Below are 17270 nucleotides of genomic sequence, written 5' to 3' on the forward strand. Positions count from 1 at the left end.
TTGTTGGTGGAGGAACAGATTCTCTCTGAAGTTCTATGAAGAATGCGTGGCTTACTATAATTCACTGATACTACTAGATATTTTGATGTATCCATCTCTGTCATGTGTATACTCAAAGTGGAATATGGTACACATTGCAAAATAGATTATCTCATTTCATTGTTTGTTACTTCTTTCTTCAGAAACAGCAGTCTTCTTGTAATGTTTCTTCTGTTTCCGGCTGTTCGCACTCAGTCACCACTGTCAATTCCTGTTCTCCGATAATTGAGAACAGCTTAGAGGACCGGGGCCTTCTAATATGCTCAAAATTTCAATTTTTGTTCTTTTAATTTATTTATATTCTCTGAACGGTATATCATTTATGAAATGATGAAATGATTAGCCTAAAAAAATGTCCCGTTAAGGGCAAAGGCCTCCTCCTATAGAGGGAGAGCTCTATTTGTCTCACGCGGTGAGCTACTCCGCGTAAGAGTGGAATTGTTCACTTGGTTCACATTCTGCACAGTTTGGTATTGTTCGCTTGTTTCTGTCGCACTGGTTTTAGTCGCTGTTCATTTGTCTTCTTATGTTTCTCCAGTCTTCCCTATGTCTTGCTCTGCTTGACCAATGGCTTCCTACTCGTTCACTGAAGAGGTCGGCCCATCTTCGTCTTGGTCTTCCGGGTGATCTCTTGCCAATGCGGGGATCCCATAGTGTGACTTTCTGCGTCCATCTTTCGTCTCTAAGTCGTGCAACATGGCCTCCCCACTTCCATTTGGTGTTGGTGGCTTGCAGTGCTAGATCTTTAATTGCTGCCATCTTTTGTAGCACTTCGTTTGGAACTCTGTCCCTCAGTGATAAGCCTAGTATCTTTCTCAGCATCTTTCTTTGGCATATTTGGAGACTGTTACGAAGTCTGGCAGTAAGAGACTACGTCTGGCACCCATATAACAGTACAGGAGTTACGCAGGTCTCCAATATTTCTACTCTGAGTTTCTTGCTGAGTGTTCCCTCCAGTATGATGAACTTGAGAATCCAGAATGCCTTCCACGCGAGAGAAATCCTTCGTTTTATTTCCTTCTCTGTCTTCTGATGAAAGGAGACTAGCTGTCCTAGGTATACGTATTCATTTATGCACATTATTATTACGGAAATATACAGAGACATCATTTTATTTTTACTTCAATTTTTATTGTACCTGCGTTTCTAAATGTACTTGACTCCCACCCTTTTCACTAATGTCCTTGCTAACGTCAGTCACACAAACTTACGGCCGCTGTCGCTAGCAGTGAAATACACAGTACAGAGTACAGTGTGTTTCAGAAATATGTTGCATTTTCTATAGAAGAAAAAGCTTATATTATTGAAGTTTATTTTCACACAGGTATGGTGTGTAGCATAACTGAATTTATCTGTGCGGACTGAGCACAAGTGAAGATTAGTGTTACCGAAAGTACGGTACCCTATAATATGATACGGTACTTAACAGCATTATTTAATAATAATAATAATAATAATAATAATAATAATAATAATAATAATAATAATAATAATAATAATAATATTTATTAATACTATACACTTGAGCTACATTAGGCATTGCAGCCCGAAAGAGCAGAAGCTCGTGCTCGGGCGCAGTTCAGATCAGTTATACAAAATATATCACAAAATTACGAGAGTTCATTGAGCACAATCACATTAATAAATGGTTAAAATACATACAGCATATAATAACAGGGTCTATATACAAATAGAAAATACAGAAGTACATGAATATTAGAGTAACAATTTTAACTCAATTAGCTTAAACAATTAAATAATTAATCTGATTTGTTTCTTAAATCTATGTGTGTTAAGTGTACTTAGCTCAGGGTAAGCTCTAATTAATGTATTATATATTTTGGGTCCAAAATTTCTGCTGTGTTTTAATCCAGCAGTTGTGTGGCATTTGGGAGTATTTAGAAAGAAACTGTAGTTTTGTCTCGTCTGGTATTCATGAGGATCATATTTAAATTTATTGTGGTTTTTATGGAAGTAAATCAGCAATTTTTGTTTATAAATTTGTTCTAGATTTGATACGCCAAATTCCTGAAAAATTAATTTTGTTGGGTAATCAAAAGGTTTATATAGACAAATTTTGATAATTCTTTTTTGGAGCAGATTTAAAGGACGGAGAGTCGATTTTGCCATTCCTCCCCAACCTAAAATACCATACTGAATTATTGATTGAAACAGAGCTAAGTACACAGTACGCAGAACATAAACAGGTAAATAAGAGCGTAGAATGGAAAATTTGTGGATTGTTTTACGCAATCTGTTACACAGAAAGGAGTTATGCTTGTTCCATTTTAAATGTTGGTCAATAATAATGCCTAAATATTTAACTCGTGAGGATATACTCAAAGCGTTACATGAGCAAGTAGGTAGGTTACAATCATGTATAGTTATACTTATATTATTATTTATTTCTAGTTGCTCAAGGCCATGTGATGTTAAGACAAAACAAGAGTTTTGTTTTACTGTTTGTAGGTATGCAGGACGATGATGGAAACTGGAATTACAATGTAACCGAATGTGAACAACAGTTTTTTTTTTTCACAATTTTCTGATTATATCATTACGGAATATTTTCGTAGAAATGTCATTAATCTAGTAGATAAATTTAGAGCAACAGAGTGTACAGAAAGGAAGAAAAGTGTAAGATAGCCAAAAAAGGTGACAGAAGATGCTGTAAAAGATGCTAGAGAAAGGATGCAGCGAGGTCCTAATATATCGGTCAAGAAGTTAGCTGTAGAAATTGGGGTTTATTACGGAAGTGCTCACAAAATTCTCAGGAATAAATTAGGTTAGTAATATGCTGAATAAAGTAGACATTACATAATGAATATAACCGCCTGAAGACTTGAGTTTGTGAAAAAAATTGTTACTATTCTACTGTTTTTTTAAATATAAAATACTGTAAAGTAATGACCAAACTGAAAATCGTAATACTATATTTCCCTGTAACATAAATGGATACACTACTTTTCTCTCCTCCTATAGCTAGTAAAATGATTTGTTTACATATTGCACTAGCAACTTTAAACTCCTGTAATGGAAGGGGGGTAACAGTGTTTCCGAGTATAGCCAGGTTAATGTTAAAAATGTTAGTAAAAATAAAGTGATGTCCCTGTATTTTAAAATGTATTATCGAAAATGAAGATTATGCAGTTGGAGTGTTCTGATAACTTTGACAGCCATTTTCCGTAAGTTTGTATTTTTCTCTATAAAGTGTACCATATCTCAGCTTCTAGTGTTTAGATTTATTTCAAATTTTCTGTGTATATTTATTGGTATTGTAGCATAAATTTACACAGGGGTTTTTAAAAATATTGGTTTTTAAAGCAGATTTCTTGACAAATATAGCAAAAAAAATTATGTAAAAATTTACATATTTAGAAAAAATGCATAAATTTATAAAGTAGTATTATTTTTTAAAACTCTTACATCGGATTACTTATAAGAGTGTCAGAAATAAGCTGTAAATGTTTCAGTGTTCTACTTCCAACAGTTTTAGAGAAAAGGTACAGTAAATATCACTAATTTAACCTGTGTTAAGAGAGGACGTTTCCGGTTCCCTTAATAAGATAGTCGTCATGGTGCCATTCCTTATGCTTCCTGCGCAGGTTAGGATTCAGAACGTCATACAATATAATCTTATTAGAGATCACTCATATCTGTCATGCAATCTGCATTTCAGCGTAGTAAAACAAAATCACATATTTTATTCGAAGAAGTCGTTCTCATTCCACTTCAACTTTGAGGTTGTCATCTCCATTACAGGGTACGAAAGCCCACCGGGTGTCTTAACCTTCCACCTGCACATACAATCAGCATTAAAGGCAGTAGGGATGTCAGTCCTACGTGCCTGCCGTTTTTATCCTCAAGGAAATTCTCCTGGTACTGATTCTTGTCAGAAGATGAGTAAGTCCCAGGTCCTTATTGAGGTAGGAAGGATTAGAAAATCCATGACCCATCGGTAAACGAACCAGCGACCTTCCGGTTTCCGGCGTTACACCTTAACCCGCACCCCAACTTTGAGGTTAAAGTTCCTAAAACAAAAGGAATGTAGAATTTTCAGGCACGAGTGACAGAAATTTTGCAAAAATTACACTTTTGTCCAAGGAGAAACAAACAAGGCATTGTCAGTTCTCGAAAACAGTATTTTTTTTCTTTAAAATTTTAAATAATTCAGTTATTATTTCTATTGTTGGTGATGTAATAGCGAAAAATATGAGAAGCGAGATCAAGATCTAGAACATACCTGCACAAACAGCGCTCAACGAGCGCGCGCGCTCCTTCGGAGCGGGAGAGCGGTGTTTACCGCTCGCCGAAACGGAGAGGAAGATACGTCAGAATGACATAGACTTGCTATAGGTAGAGGAGAGGGAAACGACCACTCAGCTATCTAGTGGAGTGCAGTGTGTAGGCCTATTCCCAGTAAATGTTTCACGTTGCTTACCTACTGCTACAGTACAGTATGGAGGAATCTAAAAGATGGAACATAAAATTTAACATCTAACGATTTACAGCTCGAACTTATTGATTTTTCAATGTGACCTAAGGGCTAAAGATCGTTTGAATAATACTACTAGCCTGGTTGAGTTTTACAAGACTAAACATTAGCAATAATATCCACGACTACACAGGCTGGCTGTGAAAATGATAGCTATATTTAGCTCAACATTTATATTTGTGAGCAACTGTTTTCTATAATCAGCTTTAATAAAGGCAAACATCGAACATTTGTAAAGATGTTTCATTATGATCAGTAGGCTACTGTTCCTTTCAGCTGCCAACAGCATAAAACCTCGTTTTGATGTACTTACTTACTTACAAATGGATTTTAAGGAACCCGAAGGTTCATTGCCGCCCTCATATAAGCCAGCCATCGGTCCCTATCCTGTGCAAGATTAATCCAGTCTCTATCATCATATCCCACCTCCCTCAAATCCATTTTAATATTATTCTCCCATCTACGTCTCGGCCTCCCCAAAGGTCTTTTTCCCTCCGGTCTCCCAACAAACACTCTATATGCAGTTCTGGATTCGCCCATACGTGCTACATGCCCTGCCCATCTCAAACGTCTGGATTTAATGTTCCTAATTATGTCAGGTGAAGAATACAATGCGTGCAGTTCTGCGTTGTGTAACTTTCTCCATTCTCCTGTCACTTCATCCCGCTTAGCCCCAAATATTTTCCTAAGCACCTTATTCTCAAACACTTTTAACCTATGTTCCTCTCTCAGAGTGAGAGTCCAAGTTTCACAACCATACAGAACAACCGGTAATATAACTGTTTTATAAATTCTAACTTTCAGATTTTTTGACAAAAGACTGGATGATAAAAGCTTCTCAACCGAATAATATGAGGCATTTCCCATATTTATTCTGCGTTTAATTTCCTCCCGAGTGTCATTTATATTTGTTTCTGTTGCTCCAAGATATTTGAATTTTTTCACCCCTTCGAAGGATAAATCTCCAATTTTTATATTTCCATTTCGTACAATATTCTGGTCACGAGACATAATCATCATAAATAAAAATATAACAAAATGATATTGTACATTTAAATAGCTATAGAATTGCTATTACTTCTGTAAAATAAATATTTCTTTATTAATTAATAATAGTCCAAGATAGTTTTGCAAACACTGAAAGGGAATTCATTTCATAAGCACTCGTAATAGTACTTCCTTTTGTGTTTATTTTGTACGAGATCACCCCTTCTTCAAGTCCACCCTTATACAGAGCGCAGCTAATATCTGCATTCCGCTCATGAGCTTGAGCCGGTTCGGAGAGCGCAAACCTTGTGCAGGCCTGATCTAGAAGATTATGAACCCATATAACTTTGTTTCTCCACAATAATTCTCTATATTGAATCCACTTGTTTTGTTCTCGGAACTGAAGTGATTTCATAAGAATGTTAGGTAAGACGAGAGGAGGGGAAAGAGGTGGTAGACATTATTTGTGAGGGCAAAATATTACGCATTTAAATTTGAACACTTTGATCGTTAGATACAAGTGTTACTTCCTGTCTCACAGTCCATTTCTCCGAATAGGATAACTTATACATTAACTCATTTGTATGGAGATACCGTGTTGACAACGGAAGCATTTAGCCTTCAACGTCGTCCTCGTGATATAGGCACTTCTTCCAGTCACGTCAGCAATACATTTCTTCCTGGGGCGAAATATGAGATTGGACAGCCAACAGCCATTCACTTTATATCACTTAATTAATTAAAGTTCATAGCCTCCGATGTTGGTACTGCGACGCCTTACTGTGTGTCCAGAGGTCGACCCCAGACCTCTCTCTCTCTCTCTCTCTCTCTCTCTCTCTCTCTCTCTCTCTCTCTCTCTTCATGTGAAAATTCTCCAGCAGCACGGAATGATAAAGCATGTCACTACATGGCGTGATATCCATCTTCTTTATAAAATATAATTACTTCTTCCTCGATGACATAATTGAGTTTCTATCTGTAGAAAGATGACTTAGCGTCATTAAACTATTTCTTATCTCCCCAGTTATCTGCGTTATTAATTTCTGTTTCTATACATATAAATGCTACAGAACCACTAACTTTGAAAAGCAACTTATACAGGGACATCATTTTATTTTTACTAATATTTTTAATATTAACCTGGCTATACCTTTGGATTAACGGTTGAAAACAGAAAAGACAGTTTGCTACCCCTCCACGAACGGAGTTCGATGATACTGACGTAAAATACAAACAAATCACTTTACTAAGTATAGGAGGGTAGAAAAGTAGTTCATCCATTTACGTAAACTAGGAAATATCGCGATTTTGAGTTCGATAATTTTCATTAGGTTTTTGTTTAATCATAATACAGTACTGTATTAAGAATAAGTGTTTTTACTCACGAACAGAGTTATCCATGCGAATGTATTCATTATGCAGTGTATATTATACTGTGTACAGCACATTAGCGTACAATGTAGAGAATGAAGTTAAATTGAAAAATAGGCTAATCATAAAATGGTGGCCATTCATTTCGATACAGGCTTCAGTTCTTCTGTGCCTATTATCGTACTATAGACTATTGCATCTAATTCCAATTACCAGTTTCGTCCTTCGTACTAGTAACTCTTGCTGAACTAATTCTGTACCTAGTCTATAAAAGAGTACCTTACATACTGTAAATTCAATTTTCACTTCTGCCCGATCCGAAAAGATAAAATTACTCAGACATGCTATCTACTGTCCGTTCAAGTAGTTATGTCGCAGGATCGTAGAAAGAGGGTAAATCACGTGGCAGTTAATTACATAACGAGACCCTTTTATTTAAGTTATTTTAAACAGTTGTACAATATTACAACAGAAATTAATGTTTTCGGAAAAGAGCCAAGACAGCTCAGCCACTAGCTTTACAGAGGGGCGAGTAAAAGTATGTGGGGGAAATCGGGATGAGACGTAGGCAAACGGACGACAGTACCTGTGCGAAAATATGATTCAATATTGAAAGCTCTTTCGTCACTGGAAAATGCGAACATATTTCTGAAACGTACTATACTCACTAACTCAGTACTATATGCGACCTTGGTTCTGTGTGGAGGACAGTTGGAACTTCATTAATAGAAGGGATGGGAGGGAAGTACATACAAAAACTCAGGTGCAATAAAATTTAAGTAAAAATAAAATGATGTCCCTGTATAAGAACACTGAGTAAAACAGACAGTTCCCCCCCCCATCTTGGACCCAGTTGTGTTATGGCTTCACATAAAGGGGTTGTCGGCGTGTCTACCCCCATTGTATAGCGTGAGACAAGATCTGAATTCTACAGAATGCCTATAAAATGTATTTTAAGTTTATAATACAAGCATTAGCTTATATCGCGTTTGTCCTTCAAAACACTGAATGATTCTTCTTTTTCGAAGACTTATCAATCGATAGTCTACACGTAAATACAACAGCAAAAGTTATTTTATCCGGATTATTCCTCAGATCGTAAACTGTGAGATTGTACCAATCTACCGGGTGGCCACGAAATAAAAGACAATTCGTCGAGTGTAAACCTGCTAACCGCCAAAAAGAAAATTTTACAAGTGAAGCAAAAAACTAAGTTTAAATTAATTCTGAAACTTTAGGACCAAATCCAAAGTACAGGTGGCATTTGTATCTTTACTTTAGATTTGATCCTAAAGTTTCAGAGTTAATTGAAACTCAGTTTTTTGCTTCCCTTGTAAAATTTCCTTTTTGGCGGTTAGCAGGTTTACACTCTAAGCCAACGAAATATTTGAGAAGTAATAAAAACTTACTTACTTACTGGCTTTTAAAGAACCCGGAGGTTCATTGCCGCCCTCACATAAGCCCGCCATTGGTCCCTATCCTGAGCAAGATTAATCCATTCTCTATCATCATATCCCACCTCCCTCAAATCCATTTTAATATTATCTTCCCATCTACGTCTCGGCCTCCCTAAAGATCTTTTTCCCTCCGGCCTCCCAACTAACACTCTATATGCACTTCTGGATTCGCCTATACGTGCTACATACCCTGCCCATTTCAAATGTCTGGATTTAATGTTCCTAATTATGTCAGATGAAGAATACAATGCGTGCAGTTCTGTGTTGTGTAACTTTCTCCATTCTTCTGCAACTTCATCTCTCTTAGCCCCAAATATTTTCCTAAGCACCTTATTCTCAAACACCCTTAACCTATATTCCTCTCTCAAAGTGAGAGTCCATGTTTCATAACCATAAAGAACAACCGGTAATGTAACTGTTTTATAAATTCTAACTTTCAGATTTTTTGGCAGCAGACTGGATGATAAAAGCTTCTCAACCGAATAATAACAGGCATTTCCCATATTTATTGTGTGTTTAATTTCCTCCCAAGTATCAAGTAATAAAAACGCTTAACAAAATATTAATAATTACTTTATGAAACGTATGAAATATTTGAAAACATATTTGAAATCATTGTTTGCCAATTTCCTACATAGTGGTGAACTTGGGCACCATTCAAGTCGATGTAAGCTTGAAGCCTTAATTCGATGTTTTCACGTGCCTTCCTGCAGAACTCTTGGGAAACAATGAAATATTAGAGAAATAATTATTAAGACTGTTTCTGTATAGAACAGTTCGTAATGCATCGTTACGTAGGTTTAAGGAACTAAGCCCAGATGGTGTACCACTGCAGTTAAAAACCCAGGTGATTGAAACAAAGTATTTAAGGGGAGGTTGTAAGCTGATTTGGATCAAAATTAACATTTTTTGGTTTTTAGCTGAACTAATAAATTAAGAAAAAGTTTGTAGGTTAAGGAAGATCACAACTACAGGTGTGCAAATTTTCATAGGGTAAACTAGGGTCTGTTGGACAGTCGGGAATGTTGGACACTCTGTACTTTAACGTGTTACCACGCCACTTGTGGGCACCACATTCAGCTAGAAGTCAATGACGGAAGTAGGCACGAGTGGGGCTACTTCCGTCATTGACTTCTAGCAGAATGTGGTGCCCACAAGTGGCGTGGTAACACGTTAAAGTACAGAGTGTCCAACATGCCCGACTGTCCAACAGACCCTAGTTTACCCTAGATGTAGATTGAATAGTTTCTGAGATAAGTGTACCTGAAGTTGCTAAATTTAACACGACGAGGATAGGGCTTACAACCTCCCCTTAAAATATTTATTTTCTAGGGAACTCTTCAGTTTAGGAGTTTGGATACACAGGTTAAGTCATAGGAATTCAGAAAATGGACAACTATGAAATTTTTCGGCAACGAAATTCGAAAGAAAAAATAACTTCCCTTTCCTAGACGAATCGGATTGCAAAATTGGTTACATACTGTGTTAAAATAGATTAATTTTACTACCATACTTAAAAGGCATAAACAAATTAATGACATGGAAGAATAATATTTTTATCCGTCAGTTCATAAAGATTCATTATATTGGTTAAAATGTAGAAAATAAAAAATGGACAAAAGTCAAACGTCAATGAAATGGAAGAACAAACAGAAAATTTGTAGAGGAATTAGTAAAAGACTATTGTCTAATGTAATGTAATGTAATGCCTAAGTAACTAATGAAGTATTTAAATTTGTTTTAAAAATCTTATATCTTCACTGCGTCAAATATTGAAAGGATATGGCAATTTACTTAAATGACTACTTTCGGGATTTTTACGCCGAAACTAGTCACTTGGGTGAAGTACCACATAGTTTCAATATCTAACACAGCGTTTTAACAGGTTTAATATCATTAGTGATATATGTACAAGTGTTAAAAGTGTGTAAATCAAGAATTAATAAAATAGATATTGCAGTTCTACAGTTCAAAGGTCTAGTCAAATAAAACAATTAAACATAAGAAAAATAAATCAAGTCCTTGTTCTAAGAAACTCATAGGGGCCTATTACATTAAGGTGACCAGATTTTCAAAATAAAAAAACGGGACACTTATTAAAGTTGTCATGCATAAAATTTTATCTAAACATTCATTATTACTTGTGTTTATACAGTATAATGCCAGTGAGCAATAAAGTCCAGTTTTATTTATTTTGAAGCAATAAGTACTACAATGTTTACAATAATTAAGCTATAATAATTATGCAAGTACATAATAGAGTACCTAGCATAGCCTAGCATGGATACTTGGCTTAAGTCATTGTTGGCAATTTTTTTATACTGCAACTAATCTGGATTAATTAGGTTAACTTATCTGTTTAAAAATATTTCAGATTAATTGGACCTTACATCATATTCATGTCACTGTATTTTGAACTTGTATCACAACAAAATATTTTGCCTCATTACCTTTCAACTATTTTAACATTCTCCATGGAGATCAACTGTACAATCAGCATCATATTTCTTTTGATGAGTGAATTTGCTCTAGAAGTGTTTGCCTTTCCTTCAGGAAACTACAGAAGTCCATACAAGACACATTTTTGAAATGACATTTTGTGATTAACACGGCCTTTATAGTTTTAACTGAAAACTGATTCCATTCGTCAGACCAAATTGAATTCAACAGTGAAAATACTCTTTCTGATGATGCATTGCTGCCAGGTATTCCTAACAAAAAACTTACAATCTGAATTATGTTTATAACACTAATGTATTTATCTTTCATAATAACATAAAAGAAAAAGATATATTTTAATAATAATTTAGGGAAACTGGACGCCATTTAAAAAAAACGGGACATTTGGCGTCCCGAGAATACTTTTCTCGGGACAGGGGACAAGAAGCTGAAAAAAGGGACAATCCCATTATAAACGGGACGTCTGGTCACCCTATACAGACGTGGACAAATTATTAGACTAAATTAATTATATGTGCAACAAAGCTGTATTTATCGGCAGAAATAATGAACAAAAATGAATTTTGTGCTGAAATAATGAACAGAAAATTTAGTCTTTTAGTTATTAATATTTTGTGAACATTCCCTTATTCTTTATTAACACGTTGATTTTTCTGGGATGCTGGAAACCAAAGTTTGACACTTTCCTTAAATATCAGCATCATTTAGCCAGATATCAGACGGTGCTTAAATGAGTCCATGTTTTGTTGTAAGACTCTTTTTGTTCACTTTCTTCTTCAGTATAAATCACAGCTTTTCAATTTCGTTCATGTCCGGGCTTCTTGCAGGCCATGGGAGAACATCTTCTGCAGTATATAATTAAAACGCCAGTAGTACCAACACAGCCAGTAAAAAAATATACTTAACCATTGGAAAAATATACTAGAAAATGTAAACAATCATATTTACAACAATAGAGACTCTCCGAATTATACTGATAGTTGATATGACGAATTATATTATGTTTCCAAGAAAACGTTTTAGTCTAATAATTTGTCCACGTCTGTATTAGTCTACATCTATTTTTTGTGTGCATTTTATTCAATTGTCGTTTTCTGGTTTAATTATGCAAATCCTACTTAATTGTAATCTAATACTAATATGTATACTAATGTGTTTATTTTTATTTTTACTGTGTACATTTTTTATTGAATTATCGGCTTCTGTTTGTATGTGATTCGTATTTGATTCTAATAACATTAACATGTATTTCACTATGTTTATTTTTATTTTATGAGGTAAATTTTATGTAACTACCTCTTTTGATCTCATTATGTACCTAAATTGTATCAGTATGTAATTACTTAATTCCGATCCAGTTTTATGTTCAACTGTGTAAGCAAGTTTTAATCCTGGTTGAGTGTAAGAGAAGGCCTTACGGCCTTAACTCTGCCAGGTTAAATAAAGCCATTATTATTATTATTATTATTATTATTATTATTATTATTATTATTATTATTATTACATAGGTCTGAGATAAAGAAATTCAGAGATTGGGCGACTGTAGTGGAAAAGCTTAAGTTATTCAAATGAAAGAATGAAATACGTAGAAATGAATAAAGTCTCTTTTTCTGGAGAACTTTGTAAGTGAAGGTTACTACTTACAGATTAATATAAAGAAATTCAGACCAGTATAGTTTAAAAAGTAGTAAAATGAAATAATAAATTACGTGAAAATGAAGTAAAATCCTTTCTCTAGAGAACTTCTCGGTACGTAAAAATAACTTGCAGATTAATATAAAGAAATTCGGATTATTGTTGCTTAAAGGTAGCTAGAGTAAAATGAAATACGTAACTTACAGAGTAAAAAAGAAAAAGGTAAAGGTATCCCCGTAACATGCCATGAAGGCACTTGGGGGGCATGGAGGTAGAGCCCTATGCTTTCCATGACCTTGGCACTAGAATGAGGTGGTGTGGTCGGCACCACGCTCTGACTGCCTTTCACCCCCGGGAAAGACCAGGTACTCAATTTTATAGGAGGCTGAGTGAACCTCGGGGCCGTTCTGAAAGTTTGGCAACGAGAAAAAATCCTGTCATCTGTCCAGTCCGCAGCCAGCTGCTCTACCAACTGAGCTATCCGGTCGCCGTAACGTACAGAGTAATATAAAGAAATACAGACCACAATAGTTTAAAGGCATAGCAAATGTTGTTGTTTAGTCTAATGTCCGAAGACAGGTCTGAACCTCACAAGTGATATCAAGAAAGCACCACTTATGAGACAACTGGACCAGGAGATAATGGGTTAGAATGGCCAGTTCCTTTCCCCCTCCATTGCATATATCGCCGTGAAATAATTAAATACGCGAGAAAGAACTAAAGTTCCTTTTTCTAAAGAAGTTCTCGATAAACGCAAAAGTTACCTATAATTTGAAAGTTTAGTCGGTACACGAAAAACAAGTGGTCATATTTTTAGATACCTTCTAGGTTCGTAAAGGTTGTTTCCTTAGGTAAAGATAAATAAATTCAGAGATTGGACCATTACAGTCTAAAGGCATAGTAAAATGGATTAATGAAATAAGCGAAAATGAAAAGTATATAAATTCAAGAACTGGGCCACTAGAGTTTACAGATATAGATAGTCAAATGAAACAGACGAAAACTGAAAAAAAGAAATGCTGTGCTTTTTGTACAGGGAAATGTTGTTGTAAATGTTTGTTATACCTAAGATGCAGAAATTCGGAGAATGGAGGGGGTTTGAGATAAAGAAATTCAGAGATTAGATGACTGTAGTCAAAAGGCTTCAGTTATTCAAATGAAATAATGAAATAAGTAGAAATGAATAAAGTCCCTTTTCTGGAGAACTTTGTAAGTGGAGGTTACTACTTACAGATTAATTTAAAGAAATTCAAACCAGTATAGTTTAAAAAGTAGTAAAATGAAATAATAAATTACGTGGAAATGAAGTGAAATCCTTTCTCTAGAGAATTTCTCGGTAGGTAAAGATAACTTGCAGATTAATATAAAGAAATTCGGACTATTATAGTTTAAAGGTATAGTAAAATGAAATACGTATAGCCTATTTAACTTAGAGTAATATAAAGAAATACAGACCACAATAGTTTAAAGACCTAGTAAATGTTAGGCCTATTGTTTAGTCAACTGTCGAAGACAGGTCTGAATCTCACAAGTGATATCAAGAAGCCACCACTTATGAGGCAACTAGGGCAGGAGATAATGGGGTAGGATAGCCGGTTCCTTTCCCCCTCCATTGCATACATCGCCGTGAAATAATGAAATACGCGAAAAAGAACTAAAGTTCCCTTTTCTAAGTAAGTTCTCGATAAACGCAAAAGTTACCTATAATTTGAAAGTTTAGTCGGTACACGAAAAACAAGTGGTGATATTTCTAGATACCTTCCCGGTTCGTAAAGGTTGTTTACTTATGTAAAGATAAGGAAATTCAGAGATTGGACCACTACAGTCTAAAAGCATAGTAAAATGGATTAATGAAATAAGCGATAAAGAAAAGTATATAAATTCAAGAACTGGCCACTAGAGTTTACAGATATAGATAGTCAAATGAAACAGACGAAATACGGTACTTTTTGTACAGGGAAATGTCGTTGTAAATGTTTGTTATACATAAGATGCAGAAATTCGGAGAATGGAGGGGATAACAGCTGACTGTTTTGATTTTATTGGCAGTGTCGAGGATATTGCGTAGACTCACAGTGTGATGGCGGTGGTGGAGGGGGAAGTTGAGATAGGAAAAATCATAGAGAGAAAGCAAGGGGTCATCAATTGGACACCCCTGCTACGTGACGTTACGACAGTTTGCCACTGCAAGGGGTAGGTGGAGCACGTGCTTCCGCAGCGCGCCATCTTTCCCATGGGCAAAACTGTTTGTTACACAAATAGCCATAGCAGTGATGTGTGTATTTCGGGGCTAAGACCGAACATGCAGGAAGCTCCGCGACGTTGCAACGAGGCTCCTAGCGTCACGACGTCGTCTAAGCAAGCGTCTATTTAGGGGTGGGGCAACGAGCATAACGATCATGAAGTATTTCGATGAGTGACGATCAATAATCGAACAAACGTCCGTTAAAACAGAGCAAGCCATATAATTAAACACGTCCTGTAGAACACTTACCTGGTAGTTAGCAACGTGACCACGAGATGTCAGGCCTAGCAAGCACGTGAGCAAGTTGATGCAGCGGCTGGAGACAGTATACTGCTTCTCCTCCCGACACCACAGCCCCCATCCCGCCTCCCTCCGCATGCCCCCATCGATTCGACAGCCCTGTCGGGCTCTGTCGGCCCTGTTCGACCCTCTTCGGTCACACATGCTCCCACGCAACTCCTGTGCCAAGTGTCAACACAACCTGAGTGAGCGAGGTCGGCGACTGCGTCAAATTGTCGCATTGGTCCGTCATTATTCTAACAAATCTCATAACGGAACATCCGTTATGAAGTAGCCATGCGTTGAGCATTCCGTCTCTCTCACCCGCCCAATATATATAAAGTACAGGGACATCATTTTATTTTTACTTGCATTTTTATTGTACCTGCATTTCTGAATGTACTTCACTCCCACCCCTTCACTAATGTCCTTGCTCCCGTCAGACACACAAACTTACGGCCACTGTTGCATTCGAAGTCTTCAAGCAGTGAAGTAAACACTGCAGTGTACAGTGTGTTTCATAAATATGATTGCGTTTTCTATAGAAGAAAGAACCTATATTAATAATATCGTACTAAAAAATTATATTCAAGAAACGATAAATTCAATTTCAGAGAATATGCTTCAAAATGTTTTTAATAATATGCGTACTGAATTGAAGCCTGCATTGTAATGAACGGCAACCATTTTCAGCAACTTGTTTAAAAATTCAGATTAGCTTTTTTTGAATTGAGGTGGCTAGAAGCAAAGGAATGCTAGTGACATTTGTAATAACATGAGTTAAGTGCATCCAGTGTAAGCAAAAGTATCTAAAATTTTAGTGGCAAACGGATATTTTAATCGCATCACACATTAAAATTTAAATAAAAATTTCACCGATTTTACGAAAGCTTAAATATTTAAACCCCATTTTCTCAAAAGTAACTTAAGTGCACTTACAGCCCTTTACTTATGTCCCCCTCAATTTAAATGCACTCTCTATATTGTATGTTAACACCAATAATTAATATGCTAAATAAAGTAGACATTACATGACGAACATAGCCGCCTGAAGAGTTGAGTTTAAAAAAAAAATGTTACTACTCTACTGTATTTTGATAAATTCCGTAAAAGTGATGATCAAATTGAAAATCGTAATATCGTATTTCCCTACAACATAAATGGATACACTACTTTTCTCTCCTCCTATACCTAGTAAAATGATTTGTTTACATATTGCACTAGTAACATCAAACTCCTGTAATGGAAGGGGGCAACAGTGTTTCCGAGTGTAGCCAGGTTAATGTTAAAAATGTTGGTAAAAATAAAGTGATGTCCCTGTATATGATTATGTCTCGTGACCACAACGCAGTACAAAATGGAAATATACAGAGACATCATTTTATTTTTACTTCAATTTTTATTGTACCTGAGTTTTTTAATGTACTTCACTCCCACCCCTTCTACTAATGAAGTTCAACCAGTGGCGGTGCATCAATAAGAGCACAAGAGCACGTGAACACCTTGTTTCCATTAATGCACGACTAGTTTTATTATTTAATACCGTATTGACGTAGTGGGGATGTATAATATCAGGATTGAGTATTTTAAACTTCCCGCATCTTGCATAAACTTCTTATGTAAACCTGGCAACATCCGTTCACGTAAAAGCCGTGCTCTTTTCAAGAAGGTTACAGAAATTTCACGCATGCGCGGGAGAAAATTGTCTTTCGCTGGCCGCTTATGACTCGTCAAGAGCACAAAGCATTAAGTTAAAAGTGAATCTATCCTACAGATGTCAGGTGCATCGATGCCTATCGTTTACGTGCTATATCTCGAGGAGGGAATTTAATTAGTCTGTAGTTTAGCCTGCAGGTGTCAGCATCTCACTGTCTGAACGTATACTTTATGTGGATGTGTGTACAGTGCTGCTACGAGAGTGTAGTTTGTGAATTACTATACTTCAGTGTCGGCATATAGCATAGTTTGGCTTTCAAAGACGTGCTAGCTGAATGTGATGGTGGTATGAATTTAAATATTTGTATGGTGATGTATATTATTTAAGAATAATATTTACTGGCATGTATTTATAGTAATCAATCTATGCGAATGGGATTACAGTACTGGTATAGGCTATAGTGTATCAGTGTGTTGTGAATCAAAATAATCTGAACACACGTTTTTGTAAATTGTGTTATGTATTAATTTTTAACAAACGTAAACAATGAACTCTGTTCAAGTAATTTTGAAGAGTGAAGAACTGGGTAAACTGGCTTTAGAGGAAAAATTGGAAATAAAAAGACTACGTATTATTATTATTATT

The 17270-nt window shown here is 35.9% G+C and overlaps 1 protein-coding gene across 4 annotated transcripts in view; it reads right to left on the bottom strand.

Annotated features, from left to right (window-relative positions):
* CRMP (Collapsin Response Mediator Protein) overlaps positions 1–15138 on the bottom strand; it is a 747709-nt gene extending 732571 nt beyond the window's left edge. For all 4 annotated transcript variants that reach the window (XM_069838352.1, XM_069838349.1, XM_069838350.1 and 1 more), the window contains exon 1: positions 14939–15138. In XM_069838352.1, the coding sequence (XP_069694453.1) occupies positions 14939–15133 (195 nt within the window). In that variant the 5' untranslated portion in view covers positions 15134–15138. The remainder of the gene's footprint in view (positions 1–14938) is intronic.
* Positions 15139–17270: the final 2132 nt, after the last annotated feature.

This window comes from Periplaneta americana, chromosome 10 (genome assembly GCF_040183065.1).
Source record: "Periplaneta americana isolate PAMFEO1 chromosome 10, P.americana_PAMFEO1_priV1, whole genome shotgun sequence".
Classification (NCBI taxonomy): domain Eukaryota; kingdom Metazoa; phylum Arthropoda; class Insecta; order Blattodea; family Blattidae; genus Periplaneta; species Periplaneta americana.